Source organism: Centruroides sculpturatus, unplaced genomic scaffold (genome assembly GCF_000671375.1).
Source record: "Centruroides sculpturatus isolate CEXI.00-Female unplaced genomic scaffold, Cexi_2.0 scaffold885, whole genome shotgun sequence".
NCBI classification, from domain to species: Eukaryota; Metazoa; Arthropoda; class Arachnida; order Scorpiones; family Buthidae; genus Centruroides; species Centruroides sculpturatus.
Window position 1 is genome coordinate 201,810 of NW_019385111.1, and position 17,984 is coordinate 219,793.

At 44.8% G+C, this 17,984-nt stretch overlaps 2 protein-coding genes across 2 annotated transcripts; both read right to left on the reverse strand.

The window, feature by feature from the left end:
* Window positions 1-1,958: 1,958 nt before the first annotated feature.
* LOC111634910 lies at window positions 1,959-3,203 on the reverse strand. Its single transcript, XM_023379743.1, has one exon. The coding sequence runs from the start codon at window positions 3,201-3,203 to the stop codon at window positions 1,959-1,961; it is 1,245 nt and encodes a 414-aa protein (XP_023235511.1).
* A 13,188-nt stretch (window positions 3,204-16,391) lies between these two features.
* On the reverse strand, window positions 16,392-17,636 carry LOC111634911. The gene has a single exon (XM_023379745.1). The coding sequence runs from the start codon at window positions 17,634-17,636 to the stop codon at window positions 16,392-16,394; it is 1,245 nt and encodes a 414-aa protein (XP_023235513.1).
* Between the last annotated feature and the right edge of the window lie 348 nt (window positions 17,637-17,984).

The window sequence follows — 17,984 nt, forward strand, 5'->3', positions numbered from 1 at the left end:
CCAGAAGTCGGGCCCTAACAGGGAACCCTGCGGGCATCCACGCTGGACTTCCCTGGTGACATGCAAGTTGTTGTCAATGATGGTAACTTTACGGTCGCTTAGATAGTCACTGATTAGCCAATAAAGATTGAGTGGACAGTTTCTGTTAGCCAATTCCTTCAGGATGTTGGGCCACCAGAGATGATCGAATGCGCCGGCGATGTCAAAGAAAATACCAAGAACGTACTTTTCATCACTCTGTTCCACTATGTGTCTCAGTTTCAAAATAGCATCGGTTGTCGAGCGCCCTGTCCTGAACCCGTATTGGCACTCCTCAGTCCTGTCATCCATTTCAGTTTTCAGTCGCAGTCGTATGAGACCCTCCAAAGCTTTCCCGAGGAGCGGGAGAAGGCATATGGGGCGGTAGGAGCTTGGATCGTTTCTCTGGCGCTCACCGGCTTTTAAAATGGTAATTAATTTCCCCTCTTTCCATTCCTTGGGGAAGATACCGAAATTTAAACAAGCGTTGTACCCTTTCAAGAGGTCATCTTCAACGGTTTCGTATGCCCTATCCAGGATGGTCTTAGTGATACCATCTTTTCCAGGAGCTTTCCCCCGTTTCATTTTATTAAGTACACACCTCAGTTCCGTGTCTGTGAAGGGGACACTGGCTGTCTTGCCTCTGTAGGACTTGGTTTCTGTTCTAGTTTGTTGTTGATCCTCTGTTTCCTCTTCCTCGTCATCTGGTTTGAATAGTGAATCCAGGAGGTTAGAGGTAGCCTGGCTCCATTCAGTAGGATCCATCGTGCCTTTTCTGATAGGGCCCAGTATTTGGGTCTGTTTGATTTTGCCAGTGTGTATCTTATATGGCAGACCCCATGGGTTCGCTTGACAGGTTTCGGTGACATATTGACGCCAGCCTTTCAGTTTAGCATCCTTGACCGCTTTTTGGAATTGCCTTTTGATGTCATAATAGCTTCTTCTTAGACTCTCTCTGTTCTCTGTGTTACGCTCTCTCTGGTAGGACCTGCGGGCTCTATATGTCCTGACTTTTAGTGACTCAAGTCCACTGTTCCACCAATATTGACTTTGTGTAGTTGATTTGAGTTTTGGGATCGCAACATCAGAAGCCTTGAGTATGGCTTTTTGGATCGCATAACACTGCTTCACTGCATCCGTGCCGTTCTTTATATCGACAATTCGTCGTTTCGTAATTTCCGAATGAAGAATTTTCTTGAAAAGCATCCAATTGGCTTTTTTCGTATTATACTTTCCGATTTCCAGGCATGTATGCCTTTGACTAGTGGATGTAATCTCTAAACTGATTGCATTATGGTCACTGGACGACCAGTCCGTATGCACAGCCCAGTTGCTCACAAAAGGGAGAAGTTCTTGACTAGCCAATGTGATATCAATGTTCGAATCTCCTCGGCTTGAGGAGAAGGTACTTGCTTGTCCCGGAGTGTTGATGACTGTTAGGTTGTGAGCTGCCAACAGGGCCAGCAGTTTTTCCCCATTGCCATCAGTGCGGTCACTGCCCCAAGTGGGGGACTTAGCATTCCCATCCACGCAGACTAAAATCTTCTTATTTGGAAGTCTGCGGAGAGCCGTATCTAGTCTGTCTAGACCTTCTTCTATCGGAGAGCCAAATTGGAAATATGTGCTAATGATATAAAAGTCAAAATCGCCTTGATTAACTTGTGCACAGACACAGTGAGAACAATTCATTTGTGAAAGATCCAATATGGTGAGGCTGCTATTAAGTATTGTTAATCCTGCCCAGGGGGCATCATTCCCTTTGTTTCCTTGTATAAGCCTTGTTTTTATGTTGTATCCAGCAATTCTTCCCCGTATAGCATAGGGTTCTTGTAGAGCTAATATGTCCGCCGGGTATGTTGCCAGAACTTGCCTTATCTCAGATGGGACTATCTGTCCTCTGCCACCATTGACCTGAATGATTCGTATAACATTGCTAGCCATTATTCATATGTGATGGTATTAAGGTATTTCTCTATGGCTACCTTGTACGACGTACACTGTTTGCTATTTCTGCTGTGGTTATGTGGTTTACCTATCATTTTGCAGGCCGCACACTTTGCAGCCTCTTTTTTCCTAGGGCAATCCGAGAATTTGTGCCCTTCTTCTGTGCAATGCGAACAGGTATCCGCCGAGTCCCTGCAGAATTTTGCAACGTGTCCGAAGCTTTGGCACTTGAAGCAACGGCTAACGGCTATATAGTCTTTAACTTTGCAGCTATAGTAATCAATAAATAATCTTTCATGTCCCAGTAGCTTCAATCTGAGTTCCGGCGACACTTCCATTACCCAGTTGACTTGCTCGTCACGTCTTTTCCCAGTCTTAAATAGAGGTTTTAGCTCATGTTTCCTATCCTTACAGACAAAGATTTCTGGATTCATTGATTGAATGACTTCTGGTAATTCCCCGTCATCTATGTTTCGAGGTACGTCATATATTATGACACGTGGATTGCGTTTGTTTAATGGCTCTGTCTTGAGACCAATTTCTTTTAGCTTATTGTTTTGGAGGAGTCTACGTGCGTCCTCATCTGTTTCTACTTGAACCATTAGTCCTTTTGTACGGAGTTTACGTATCTGACGAAATCTTATGCCTTCCTTTCGTGGATCTATGGCATGTATAAACTTTGTTTTAATCTCGTCACTGTCCTTAGCGTCGCCCGGGGCCTCGGGCCGAACAAATAGGATTTTCTGCGGTCTTTTCTTTGGCGTGACCGCCTTACTTCCACTTGTCGGTGTGGCTTTTTTGGCCATTTCCGCATAGCTGTGCGTAAGTTGTGTTGAGTGATTTGAAATCGACAGTTCTGCTTGCTTTTCAAGCTTCCCTTGAAGCTTTTCATGCTCTGTTAAGAGCTCTACAACTAGATCTTGGAGGGCGCCCACATGTTCCAACACCTTTTCAGCAGCCCATTTTGTTATCTTGTTTTCTCGGTCCAGACAGGTGGCCTGAATTTCCGAGATAATGCCTCTAAGAGAAGTCATAACTTTGCTTCTAACACTTGCCGTTTCCGTAGCCTTCGGCTTACGTTTGCTAGCGGGAGGGGAGTTAAACGAACCATTCCCGCTGCTAGCACGTTTTCGACTACACATCTCAATAGTATCCATTTCTGGATCATCTTCGCTCTCAGAAGTGAGGGGCTCACATTGAACTCTTAGCACTTTTAAATCGTGTTTATCATTTTTGGACATTTTTCATATTGTTTTAGGAGTATAAACTCCGAGTCACCTTAGGCAATTTCGTCGATCTTCCATCACCTCTCCGTTTCAGACTGCAACGGCCTCCAGTCCAGCCCCCAGTGGCCTTGGCAAAGCCCCCCGCCGCATGCCGCAGGGCCCTCACCAGTCGCCAGCTGGCACTACGACATGCAGCGAGATTATGCACCCACTGATAGGGCAGCCAGCCCCATATGGCTAGAAGGAGCCGGGCCCCTGTACTATTGGGCGGCCTGGAAGTGCTGACCCAGTTTTTGAGCTGTACCCTCTGGGGGAGGACCTTCGACCCAGCCTGTCTCTTCAAAGCAACTTCCAATGCGGGTCCATTGTCTTCGGGAACCCGAAGCCGCCGCTGCACTGTTTAGTTTCACCCAGAAACGTCCTGGGCTACTCAGCCACCCCGCCACGACTAGGCAAGTGCATTCGACTTGTGGGGGATGAGACCCCACCCTTTGGGGTGGGGGTAGATAGGGACATTTTTCATTTTTTTCATTTTGTCGGAACGTCATCTCCCGAGTTGGGCCATTGAGGCCCGCTCGATCGATTGTTCCCTTTTGTTCGATCTCTACTTCGCTAGGCTTTGTAGAGATTTGTACATTTAAAATAGCAAATACAAATAGTAGTAATAATAATAGAATACATAATATATAGTCGCGACAATGTTATAATTAATATATACAAGCTCCGCGATACCGGAGCAGGATAAGGTCCAGATGGGGAGGGTGTCCCCGGCACTCAATACCGGTTCTCGTTGCCTACTTCTTTCTTCCTAATGCTGTTGTACCTGTTTATCAGTTTTTGGAGAGCTTCGTTCAGGCTTGCGTTGTTGATGATTGATGGTTTCGATGCTGGCTACTGAAGGCCTTCACAGCTGCACAGGTTCTGTAACTCTAGTCTGTCCTTTTCAGTCTTTATACATTCATAGAGTATGTGGTCCGGGTCTTCTGGCTTTCCACAGTCTTTACATAGGTCCGAGGGGACGTGACCATACTTAAAAAGGTAGGAGTTGAAGTCCCCGTGGTAACTGAGAAAGGTAGACGTTTTGTGGTTGACTTGTAGATGTTGCAATTGCAGCCGCTGATGGACGTCGGGGAGGAACGAGTACAGTCCCCTGCCCGTGGTGGAGGTGCTCCACCGTTCTTGCCACTTAACCAGGTATTGGGTTTGAATGATATGCTTTGCACTGGATCTCGACATGGCATTGTAGGTCGCAGCAATGTTTTGACTGCAGGCCTCTTTGGCGAGGGCGTCCGCCCTTTCGTTGCCTGTGATCCCAATATGTGCTTTGACCCAGCAGAAGGAGATGGAGATGTGAATGGGCACATTCCTCAGTTCCCTCCAAATACGCTGGATCAGTGGGCTTTTGTTATCGTAATCCTGAAGGGCCAGGAGAGCCGACTTGCTGTCGGTGCAAATCTGATACTGTGTTGGGAATAGCGTCTGCCTGACCCAGCGGACTGCTTTCCCAATGGCGATAAGTTCAGCCTGGTAATTACTACATACGCTATGGAGCCTCCATTGCTGACAGTAGATTTCGTGACATTTGTGGAAATACACGAATGCCGCCCCAGTACCTTGGGGTCCCTTCGACCCGTCAGTGTAGATACGCCTATCGGCCGTATCGTTGTGATCTTTGATATGGACCTTGGGGATGTCCCTGATGTGTAGGCGTTCGTCTGCTTTGACGAGCCTTTCAATATTGGTGTTATTGGTGTCGGCGTCCGCCGGCACCAAGTGCGGGTTGGTGTTGCTTGCTCTGAGAAGGGAGAGCTCCCTTCTCTGGTGTACTTCGAGGTCCATGGGTAGGACGCCTGATAGCACATGAAGAGCGTCGTTTGAAGTTGTCCTGTAGGCTTTTGTAAGCCTAAGGAGCATTTTGCGTTGCAAGGAGAGGAGCTTTCTCTGAATATGAGCATGGGAGGCGGCGTGCCCCCACGCCGCAGCTCCATAGGTCACCATGGGGACTACTGCCCCCAGGTAGATGGATCTGAGGGTCTCTCCCGAGATTCCCCAGTCCCGTTTGGCCACCTTGGCCCACCATGCGAAGAGATTGCCCACCTTGTCCCTCAGGTACTCGACATGTTGAGTCCAGCCGAGTTTGTTATCAATGATAATGCCTAAGTAACGAATGTTGTCTTCTATGTTGATCGGTGTGTTATTCATTTTAATGGTGGGTTCCCTTCTGTCTATCTTGTATTTGGTGAGGATGATTGCCGTTGTTTTTGCTGGGTTAAATTTTAGCTTATTATCTTTGCCCCATTCATTGATCTTGTCCAGGATACGATTCGTCTTTTCTTCCATTTTACTTCTACTATTTTCCTTTATGATTATGATAAGGTCGTCGGCATACGCCGTAACATGGGTCCCTTTTAGGAAGGTTTGCTTGAGAAGATCATCAATGATTATGCTCCAGTACAGGGGCCCTGAACAGGAACCCTGCGGGCAGCCCATAGTAACATCCTTACTGACGTTAGTCGTCCCATGACTAAGGACAGCACGTCTGTTGGTAAAGTAGTCGCAGATTAAGGCATAGAGGTTGGCTGGACATTTATTCTTTTCGAGCTTAGATAGTAGCAAAGGCCACCAGGCACTGTCAAAGGCCCCCTGGATGTCGAGGCTGATCGCCACGGTCCAGGAGGCGGTGTTACGGCTTTGGGTTAGGGCGCTGACCACCCTTTGGATTGCGTCTTCAGCGCTGTATCCCTCCCGGAATCCAAATTGCTTGTCATCCAGCGGGCATTTTTCCATCAGCCAGTCCGTCAACCTCCTTGTTATTAGTCTGTCAAGTAGTTTGCCCAGCAGGGGCAGCAGGCAAATCGGCCTGTAGCTTTTGGCCTGATCCCTGGGCTTGTCTTTGCCTTTATGAATTGGGATGACATTGGCTACTTTCCAGTTTCCTGGGAAGATGCCATGCCTGAGGCAGCAGTTACAAATGGAGTGCAGGAGCGTCGGGAGCCGCTGGTGTATGTTGTCTACCATTTCTTTGGTAACCCCGTCCAGTCCCGGCGCCTTGCCTCCTTTAAACTTCTTTAGGGCCCAGTTCACCTCTTCTATGGTGAATTCTGGCTGGTCTCTGCCCTCAGAGATGTACTTTAGGCTTCGTCTTATTAGGGCCTGTGTTGGGGTATCGTCTTGCTGTCTGTCGTTTTTGAAAAAGTCATCCAGGAGCACTTGCAGACAGTCTTTTAAGTTCTTAGAGTGCCAGCCCTGGTTATTTTTTATATCAACAAGTTGGGTCTTTTTCCTGAGCTTTCCCGTACCTATTTTGTACAGGATGCTCCAAGGATTTTGGGAACAGTTCGTGCAGAATTTCTGCCAGCTACTGATCTTGGCCTCTTTGATGTGGGCCTTGTACCTCTGTTGTTCATTCAGGTAATCTTCCCTTCTTATCTTGCGTGTGTGTTGGGTCTCTGCTTTGCTGATAACGTCTGCGCTTGGCGTTCAGTTTGCTCTTGTGGGTTTGCAAACTGTTGTTCCACCATTTGACAATTCTGTCTTTCTTTCCGTATTTTGGAATATGTTTGTTGATGGAGTTTACTAGGGTGTTGTGAAACTCGAAGAGGATGTTCGTTGCTTGCTGTGAATTGGAGATTTCACTGAAGTCGTACACTTTTAGATTGTTGCAGATCCTGTTCCAGTCTGCCAGACGAAGGTTGAATTTATCAATGTTAACATCTCTCTGGACACCAGATATTTTGTACCTGATATACCTGTGATCCGAGAGAGTGACCGTGTCTGCCACCTCCCAGTCGGTAATGTCCCTGAGGGCTAAGTGGTTACAAATACTGATGTCCACGTTTGAAGTGCCGTTAGTGCTTTCGAACGTTGGCAGGTTGCCTGGTTCGTTGAGGACATATAATTCTTTTTCGTTTAGGAAGGCCTCTATGAGGTCCCCCCGATCATCCGTCTCGTCCTCATACCAGAGGTATGCATGGGCGTTCACATCACCACCGATGATTATACGGTGGGTGTCCCTGTAGGCGTCCACCACCGGCTCGACCATGGCGAGTGCATCAGCCATGTCGGCATCCATAGGGATGTAAAGACTACCCACGATCCAATGGTGGGCACCACCAGTGATCTCCACAAAAGTTTGGTGTTTACCGCTGTACTTGGTGAGTAACAGACAGCTGATGTTCTCATTTAGCAAGCCTATCATAGTCCAAGGGACTTCGCCCGGACAGTAAAAGGCTTGCCGCATATTCCTAGGCCAACCAAATGGGATGTTCTCCCTTTGATATGGCTCTTGGATTAGCAGTAAGTCAACACCACTGGTAGAGTTGGCTACCAGCTGCGAGACCGCCGCAATCCCCCTACCGAGATTCACCTGCAGGATGTTCAGGCAGAGGTTTGTAAATTGCTGGCTGCAGTTTTTAGTATTGGGCGTGTTATCCATAGTTTGTTCTGGATATTATATTTTTAACAACTTTTATTCGTTCGGTACAGGAACTGTGATTTGCTTTATGCGCAAAGTTGGGAGCTTTGGTGCGAATGCAATTAATGCAACTGGGGGCGGTGCTTTTGTTTTTGCATTCTGAGTACCTATGGTCTCCCCCACAGTGATTGCAGAATGCCCGTTCGCTTTTGCACTCACGGGCAAAATGTCCGTATCTGCAACAGCGATAACACTGTATGATGCTAAAATGTTCCTCGACATTACATCGCACCCATTCTATGTTGACTTTTTTCAGTTTTGTCAAGATATGTTTTAGCTTAGGGGCCACCTCACAAACCCAGTGGTTGACTTCCTTCTTTTTTCCCCACTTAAATTTTATGTTTATTTCCTGCTTGAACGTTTCCCGACTACCTTCGTAGTGGTCTGCAATGCTACAGTTTTGCTCGTACAGAGCATCTAGTATTGCTTCTTTGTCTAAAGTGGCTGGAACATTATAGATAGCCACCTTGGGTTGAGTTTTCTTTGGCTCCCTAGCTGTGAGGTTGGTTAGTTTCTGCACCTCAGTTATAAGGTTGCTTTCGGTGCCTTTCCTCTCCAATTCTAGGAGTAGGCCTTTGTTGTGGATCTTCCGCATTTTGGTGATCCCGACTTTTAAGCGTTTCGGATCAATTTGCTCCTTGATCCTCCGCTTTATGGTGTCTGAATCTTCCGTTTTATCTTTACTTTCGACAATTATGACAACTCCCTGTCTGGGAGGTGGGGTCCTACCTACCTTAGCTTTCTCAGCATAGGTAGGTTGAGTTGGGGGCCCCTTGCTAGTAATTTCCATTAGCCTGTCTATTTTGTCCGAGAGGTCGGTAAGCACCTTCTCCCTCGACTGATAGGTGTTTCTAAAGACCGTTATGGCCTCGTCAAAAAGGTCCAGGACGGCTCCTGAATGGGTTTTTGTCCCGAATTTAGAATTATGGTTAGTTTCCATATATTTTTCTAGAGCGCTCCTGATGTTGTGGAGCTTCTCCAGTCCCTCTTCGGGTGCGAAATTGCCCGTGGGGACGTCCTCCTCCCCACACATGGCCATAGGACCAATAAGGGAAGAGAAAGAATTAGTTGAAGTAAGGTAAAGTGGCAGTGAAAACTGCCTTTTATTTATAGAACTGCTCTTAGTACCCCCTAAAGAAGGGGAAACAGGGCCACCACGTGAAGGTGAGCAGTCAGAGACTAGAATGTGCAAGCGACAAAAAACAGAAAGAAGAGTGCCAGATGACACTGAGCACTACAGTATAGCTTAGTAACAGAACGCTAGAGATAGCTTTCGAAAAGTCGCTTCAAATCACATAGGGTCTCAGCCCCGGTAGATAGGGACAATTCAATTCAATTCAATTCAATTATTTAATTAACATGTAAAAACAACTTATTACATATAACCTGGTCCCGCTAGGCATTACCAGGTTACAGATTAGATACAATAAATATTTTTATGTTACAGTATTTAANCTAACCCTTATCTCACATTGATCAGCAGAATCTCTATCAATCTCATCTTTAGGAAACATTTCATTCATTAACCCTTTTAACGAAGATTCCCAATCAATCAATAACCGACCCTGGACCCTTACAGAGTGCAGATGCTCCTTAACCCTAACCTTTTGCATTATCAGCTTATACGGCAGACCCCAAATATTTCGAATCATCTGAGTTTTAACAAAATTTCTCCAACTACATTGTTTTGCAATCTTAACTAATCTTTTATACTTCTTTGATTGTTCACGATAAATAATCAAATATTCTTGCTTTAAAATTAAATCTACAGTACGTTGATACTTTTTCCTAATAACATGAACTTTTTGTTTTAATTCCTCTAATTCATCTGTCCACCAACTTGGGACATTCTTTTTTAAAACTCTATTTAATCTAACTGCCTTATAACCACTAATCAAAATTTTAACAATATCCATACTCAATTGTACTACATCTCTCTTATTATACAACACTCGCAAACAATCAACACTTAAACGTCGTCGTATAATCTGCCTAAATTTATGCCAATTTATTTTCTTATTATATCCTATTAAAAATACTTCAGTATCCCTAAAACATACATCCAAAAGCAGTGTATATGCAATTAACGCATGATCACATGACGTATATTCATATGTTACCTCAAGATCACGTATCCTATCTTTTAAATCAGCCGTAACTAAAACTAAATCAATAAACGAAGAACCTCGAGAGGACGAAAAAGTAGGGACAGAATTGCACGAATTAACAATATGTAAATTCCACAATAATAAAACTGGTATTAATTTTTCTCCACGTTCATCTATTCGATCACTTCCCCATAAGGGCGACTTAGCATTCGAATCAAGACCGATAATGATGCTGTTACCTCTTAAAACAGTTAAAACACGTTCTAATTCCAATAAAGAATCATCAATTAAAATACTAGGTGGAAAATATAAACTACATATATAAAAACTCTTTCCCTCACGAAATACCTGTGCAACCACACAGGTAGTTGAGGAAAGTTCATCAATAATTAAAATATTCCACATACGATTACAAACAACAATTGCTGTTAAGGGCTTGTCAACCAAGCCCTGAACAACACTATAATTAAAACCAAATCCTACCACCTTATCTTTTACCACATAAGGTTCCTGCAACAGCATCACATCGACCCTGAATTTATCCATATAATTCCGCAACTCCGCCGGAACCACCCTCATCCTCTCCATATTTAATTGAACAATTCTAAAATTTTTGTCTTGAAGAAAACTATCCATAATCTACCGTTTGCTGATACCGCAACAACGCCTGCTTATAAGAAATACATTCCCTACTCCTGGATGCATGCTTAAAAGGTCTTCCCATCTTTTTACATGGAACACAAGCCACTACTGTCTCCACTGATACACAATCTCTTGCTCTATGTCCTACCTCAGTACATTTAAAACAAACTTCTTTTTCCTGACGACAAAATCTAGCAAAATGCCCAAATAACTGACACTTATAACACTTTAATACCTCATTATAATCTTTAACAATACAACTCCTATATTCTATATACAACCTACCTAATAAAAGTAGCTTCCTTCGCAATTCCGGAGATACTTCCACGACCCAATTAACTAATATATCTCGCTTTTTTCCTACTTTATATAATAATTTAAATTCTGACTTAAACATATCTAAATCTGAATCCAATTGATAAAAAAGATCTCTATTTAAATCATATATTAAAGAAACTAAGTCGTCAGATTCCAGTATCTTAGGAACATCTATAAGTATCAGCCGCGGTTTTCGCTTCCTAGGAACTCTAACATCCAAACCAGCCTGTTTTAACTTCTCACTTGCACATACTCTATCCCTATCACTATTCGTTGCTAAAGCAACCAACAAGGAATTATTACGTGTCTTTCGTACACTTTTCAACCTAATTTTTTCTTGTACAGGGTCAATAGAAGACAAAAATTTTTTCTTTATAATATCAACATTTTCTGTAGCTAATCCTTTCACTATCACTACTTTATCTTCTTCCTGCATAGATTGTCGAACATTAATTCTACTTACTATTTCCGAATATGACTTTGCTACTACAGGTTTAGATTTCACAGATTCTAAAATTTCTATTCTACCTTTTAATTGCTCATTTTCTATTACTAGAGTATGTACCACATTCGTAACTTCACTAAAAAGTTCCACTAATTTTTGGGTCAAATTAACCGTAATCTTCTTATCTGAACATAATTTTTGCAATTCAGCTGAAGCTCTCTCTACACTCTGCAAGTGGTCCAAGGTACTAATACTAGTAGAGCTTACCTCTCCTAATAACGTCTCACTCTTACTATACCTACGAATAGGTATCTGGGAGCCAGGAACCTCCCCCCTTCCCTCCGGCACTTGTAAACTTTTCTTTAATTTTTTACTTTCCATTTAATTAAATTAGAAATTTACCCCAAACCCCCCTAACCCTGAGAACGGAATGATTCAAACTATTTAACTTTAATATCCTCTTTATGAAATTTAAAGCAATTTAGTACTTATTCAATTGTTCCTAACTATACCATATAACACAAAAAACCAATAACCTAAAACTAGTAAACCTAACACACATTAGCGGGGACGGGGCCCAATCCATCCCCCCCCATATGAAACTGTCAAACAAAATTTACGTAAAAATATAAACCCATTAAACCTATTAGACCTATTTGACCCCCGCCCAGACCAGGGGCGGGAGCCGCCCGCGCCAGGACCCTCACCGGTTCCCCGAAGAAGGCCCCGACGCGGGCGACCCCGTCCCCGATCTAGCTGGAAAATTCTATCCACTATCATAATAAACACCACCAAGAAGGGGAGGGGAAGGATCCCCCGCGAGAGCCCCAGAACAAATTCCGGGACCCCCGCAAGAGACCCAACCCGCCCCCATCCCAGCGGGAATGCAACGAAACCAACAGCCTAAAAGAAAACCCTATCTCACCTAACCAGGTACACTCTATTAATACTATTACCTATATTTTAACCTCAATAAAATAGGGTGTTCCTACTTCACTAATCCTTATACAGGACACTTTTTAACCAAGGGAAGTTAATAAATTTTTATCTTATCATCTCCTAGCCAGAGATTTAGGACGACGGGGTTTCCACCACGACACGTCCATACTAATATTCAACCCTCAACTCCCTAACATTCCAAGCACATGATAACATTTAAAGTCCGTAGACTAACCAAGCACATGTAGAAATTTTATAGTCCATTAGACTAAATGTATTTGCTACCATTTACACCTTCCAGTGCATAAAGCCCATAGGCATCATAGGGTATTTGCTACTTCCATATTTTCCAAGGCAAAACAATCCAACACATCTCCTAACTTTTTCACCTCTTAAGAAAAACTTACCCGCCTATAAATTAATTTCTAAACAATTAAGGAACAAAAACAATTTATCCCTGCATTATTAGCCAAAACCAACCGTTACTCGTCGTCCCGGGGAGAGGGGCCACGGCCCGAGGGAGCCCGCAGTGAACTGAGGGCCCCACCGAGCCGCCATCCCTGCCCCCGGCACAACCTGAGGGCCTAAAGCTGACCACGTGGCCTCGGGAAAGGTCCCCAAACCAGGCCACAGGGTCCTGCCCCGGTCGCCAATCGGCATTATGACCTGGCTCAAGATTATACAATAGTTGATCAGGGCGGCCAACGAATGCTGGCTAGGCCTCGCCGGGCCCTTAACTACCTATCGCCCCAGGTGCGCCAACCCCAGTTTTTGACCTGTACCCTCGGGACCAGCCTTCTGTCCTCAAAGTCCCTTGTTAGCTCACCAATAAGTCAGGAGATATCTTGAATCATTCCGCCACAGGGTTCCCCGTCGCACCTTTGGCTTCCCCCGTGCTTAGCACATTGCTGCACTCGGGTACTAAGCCCCCTCGCCACGACAAGGCAGGTACGTCCGAGTTATGGCCGGCACAAAGTGTCGAACCACATTCGAGGAGGAGTAGATAGGGACATGTAGGAGAACACCCTCCAGCCACCCCCGCTGTACCCTGCCCTAGGTATACCAGCAGTCTGTCCTCTTTTCTTTCTGCTTTCCCTACCTACATTTTTTTTTTTTTATGTCCTCAGTTTTTGATGTTAGTTCATTGGGTGTACGTTAGGTCTGTTGTTTCCGGATTACCATTCTCTTTTTGAGGATTGCCCTCATTGTCTTCTTAACTTCTCTGAAGTTTCTCTTAGCTATTAGTCTTCTCAATTCTTCATCTGTTAGTTCTTGTCTCAATGCCAGTTCCATAAGGATATCCGATTGACGGCGCTCGGTGTCGTAGATCGGACAGTATAATAGTACATGTAACGCCGTGTCCTCTCTTCCGCATTCGCACGTTGGGTCACTGACGGTCGAGAATCCATGAAGCTTGCTGTTAAAGTCACCATGTCCAGTCAGAAACTGTGTAACAAAGTAGTCACTTCTGATCCATTTCCACCTTTGTCTGTCACTTAGGGCGTTGAAAAATCGGTAAGTATGTCTTCCTTTGTCACTAGCATTCCACTCTTGTTCCCAGCGTTGCAATAAGTAGGTATCCACTTCTTGTCTTCTATCCCGTTTTTCTTCACTCGTGCTGGCACTTTCAAATTGTCTATCGTTTATCTTGAAGTTCACTCCTCTTCTAATGTTGTATCGGGCTGCCGCCCTCCAAATTTCATGTTCTATAGGCGGTGTATTGGCCAGCACTTGCAATGCCGCAGTGGAGCAAGTTTTATATGCCCTTAGAACTCTTAGAAGCGCTGTTCTTTGTGCGCTTTGCAGTTTCCTTTTTCCATGGGCCTTGATTTTGTCTGCCCATGCAGCCGCTGCATAACTCACTATCGGGACAAAAAGACCTTTGTAAATTGTAATCATTGCGCTGTGGTCTAGTCCCCACTCTGCCTTTGCCACTCTGCCCAGGCAGTTGAAGTGTTTTGCTGCTTTGTTGCTTATTTTCTTTAGATGTTCTGTCACATCAAAGTTCTTTCCTGTTGTGATACCCAGATATTTTACTGTGTCCTGCAATTTGATAGTTTTATTGTAGAGTCTGATAGTTGGAGGTCTTAACACACTCATATTCCCTTTTAATAGCATCATTACCGTCTTCTCTGTTGAGAATTGTAATTTGTGGGCCCTTGCCCACTCCTCTTGAACCTGCATAAGGCGTTGACCTTCAGTTTCTAGCTCTCTTCTGCTGTTAGCATTTAGGATGACAACCTCGTCGTCCGCATAGGCTATTGTACAGAAGCCTTGGTCTTTTAAGCTCCGTAGGTTTGAGTCGAAAACAAGATTCCACAGATCCGGGCCCAGGATAGAGCCCTGGGGACATCCTCTATGAATTCGCTTTGTATTCATTACCGTGTTATCGATTATGGTGACCTTCCTATCATTCAGATAGTCCTTTAGTAGCCAATATAGATTTTGCGGGCACTGCCTTTTTCCCAGTTCCTCCAGGATGTCTGGCCACCATAAGTTATCGAAAGCGCCAACAATATCGAAAAAGACGCCTAATACATATTTCGAGTCCGAGGCCTCGACCACCTGTCTTAATCTTAGGATTGCATCTGTCGTTGATCGACCAGTCCTAAAACCATACTGACTCTCTTCTGTCCTGTCCCTCATGTCTATTTTGAGCCGCAGCCTTATTAGGCCCTCAAGCGCCTTTCCAAGAAGAGGGAGAAGGCAGATAGGGCGGTACGATCTCGGATCACCTCTATCCTTATCCTCACTTTTAATGATGGTGACTAACTTTCCTTCTTTCCAAGCGGTCGGAAAAATGCCAAACTTAAGACATGCATTAAATCCTCTTAGAAGATCACCCTCTATGATATCGTATGCCATCGAAAGGATTACTTTGGTTATATTGTCTTTCCCAGGGGCTCTACCCTGTTTCATTTTACCAATTACACACCTTAGTTCTGTGTCAGTGAATGGGCTGCTGTTTACCGCACATCTGTACAGGTTAACTCTTCGGCGAATCTCCTGTTGCACGAAGGTATCCTGCTCAAGATCATCTTGCTTAAAAAGCGAGTTCATTAGGTTGGAGGTGGCTTGCCTCCAGTCCAGTCCTTCCGACACTTCCGTCCTTATTGAGCCAAGGGTGTGGACCCTTTTTATCTTTCCCGTATGCAATTGATAAGGCAAGCTCCATGGATTAGCGTTACCCCTTTCTGTGACGTAATCTTGCCAACTTGTTCGTTTGGCTTCCCTAACAGCTCGTTGGAAAACCTTCCTTTGTCTGATGTACTCTATCCTTAATTCTTGTCTTCTCTCTAAGTTATGCTCTCTTTGGTAGTTCCGTCTTGCTTTATAAGATTTTGCTTTAAGTGCTTCCAACCCATCATTCCACCACCTCTGAATAGGGCTCTTTACAGTTTTCGTAGGAATGGCAACCTCTGCTGCTTTGAGGATCGCCTTTTGAATCGAGTAGCATTGCGAGACTGCATCAGTTCCATTTCTTATGTTCATGACTTGTCTCTTTACCACTTCCTTCCTTAATATCCTTCTAAATACCTTCCAGTTTGCTCGCCCCGTATCAAATCTACCCAGATCCACGGTTGGCGGTCTTTGGGCCACTATATCAAGTTCGAAGGTAATTGCGTTATGGTCGCTCGAGGTCCAGTCGGTGTGCACAGTCCAGCCCTTAATGTGTGGGATAATTCTGCTACCTACGATCGTAATGTCAATATTCGATTCTCCCCGGCTCGAGGAGAATGTACTAGCCTGTCCTGGCTCATTGATAACAATTAGACCATGAGTTGCGATAAGTGCAAGTAGCTTCTCACCATTATCATCAGTCCTGTCGCTACCCCACGTTTGGGATTTTGCATTCCCATCCACACAGACAATAATGTTAGGGCTTGAGATCCTTCTTAGCACAGTATCTAGAGTTTCTAGACCAACCTCGATGGGGGCCCCAAACTGAAAATACACACTCACAATGTAGAAGCTATACTGATCATAGGTAATTTGAGCGCAAACACAATGCGACGAGTTTAGATGTGATAGTTCCAACAGAGTCAGGTTACTGTTAGTCACTATGAGTCCTGCCCACGGTGTCTCATCATGCTTACTACCCTGTAGTATCCGATGCCTTATACTGTATCCTGCTATTTTCCCAAAGGTGGTGTAGGGTTCCTGGATTGCCACTATATCAATCTTATTTTTATCAATTTCTTGACGGAGTTCAGAGGGTACTATTTGTCCCCTCCCAGCATTTACTTGGACCAGTTTGATGGTGAAGTCACCAGCCATTAGCTATAGGCAATAGAGTTGCGGTACCTTTCACTGGCCATTTTAAACGCTGCACACTGTTTACTTGTTCGATTATGGTTATGTGGTTTGCCCACGCGCTTACACGCCGCACATTGTGCCGGCTCTTTCCGCTTTGGGCACTCACTATATTTATGTCCTCTATCGGTACAGTGAGAACAAGTATCCTCTTCGTCTTTACAGTATTTGGCAACATGGCCATAGCTTTGGCATCTAAAACATCGGCTGATGGCCAAAAAGTCCTTCACCTTACAGCTTGTATAATCCACGTAAAGCCTTTGTTGATTGATTAGTCTATCTCTCATTTGCGGTGACACTTCCGCCACCCAATTCACCATGTCCACTCTACGTTTACCGGTTTTAAAGATGAGTTTGAACTCGTCTGGATTAGACTGCTTAAACAGTTCTTCGTTCATTGTTGTTATTACTCCCAGTAGCTCACTCTTTTCTACATACTTTGGTACATCATATATGATCACTCTAGGGTTACGCTTATCCATCAATTGCGCTTTAAGACCACGTTCCTTCAGTTGACTATTTCCGATCAACTTCTTCACATCCTCTTGTCTTTCAACCTCGAGCAGAAGACCCTTGTTTTTAAGTTTCCGCATTTGGCGAAATTTTATTAATGTCTTTCGAGGGTCTACTATCTTCGTGAAGGTCTGTTGCACTTCCTCACTGTCTTTCATAGCGCTCGGATCCTCAGGTCTTATGAACAATATCTGCAGTGGTCTTTTGTGCACAGGACCTGCTCTAGTCACAGCTCTACTTCCAGTCACTGCCGTTTTCGCCACGGACGCATAGGTTACTGGGCTTGCGGAGATTTGCTGGCTTGTTGCCAGTATTTCAGTCTGCTTGTCTAACTTTCCTTGCAATTTTTTGTAGTCTGTTAGTAATTCGACCACGAGATCTTGTAGTGCACCAGCATGTTCAAGCACTTTCTCCGCAGCAAACTTAGTAATTTTATTATCCCGGTCAAGGCATGTAGCTTGCAGTTCGGATATAATTCCTCTTAGTGTGCCCATGACCTTTTCCCGAACCGTCATCTCATCATTTTTAGGACGGCGTTTTCTTGCCGGTGGGGTGAGTGTTGGGCTACTCCCCCTGTTAGTTCTTTTCCTCTGCGAGGAATGTAAGCTAGTGTCCATTTGTGGATCACTATCTTCGTCAGAAGTGAGGGTATCACATCTCAACACTTTTAAAAACGGAGATTCATTATTAGCCATTTCATATAAAGTAAGATAAGATTACTCTGGGTCTTTCCATACAGTTTCCTTGCCCATTCACTGCTTCGTCCGATCCAAGTCGTTGCGGTCTCCAACCCATCCCCCAGTGGCCTCGGCAGAGCCCCCCGCCGCATGCCGCAGGGCCCTCTCCAGTCGCCAGCTGGCACTACGACACACGGCGAGATTATTCGCCCGCTGATAAGGCAGCCAGCCCCATTTGGCTAGAAGGGGCCGGGCCTCTGTACTATCGGGCGGCCCAGGAGTGTGCGAACCTGGTTTTTAAGCTGTACCCTCTGGGGGAGAGCCTTTGACCTAACTCATCACTTCCTCTACAGCGTCCGTGGCAAG

Coding starts and splice junctions, on each gene's coding strand:
- LOC111634911 (XM_023379745.1), bottom strand. CDS start 17,636: ATGGCTAATAATGAATCTCCGTTTTTAAAAGTGTTGAGATGTGATACC.
- LOC111634910 (XM_023379743.1), bottom strand. CDS start 3,203: ATGTCCAAAAATGATAAACACGATTTAAAAGTGCTAAGAGTTCAATGT.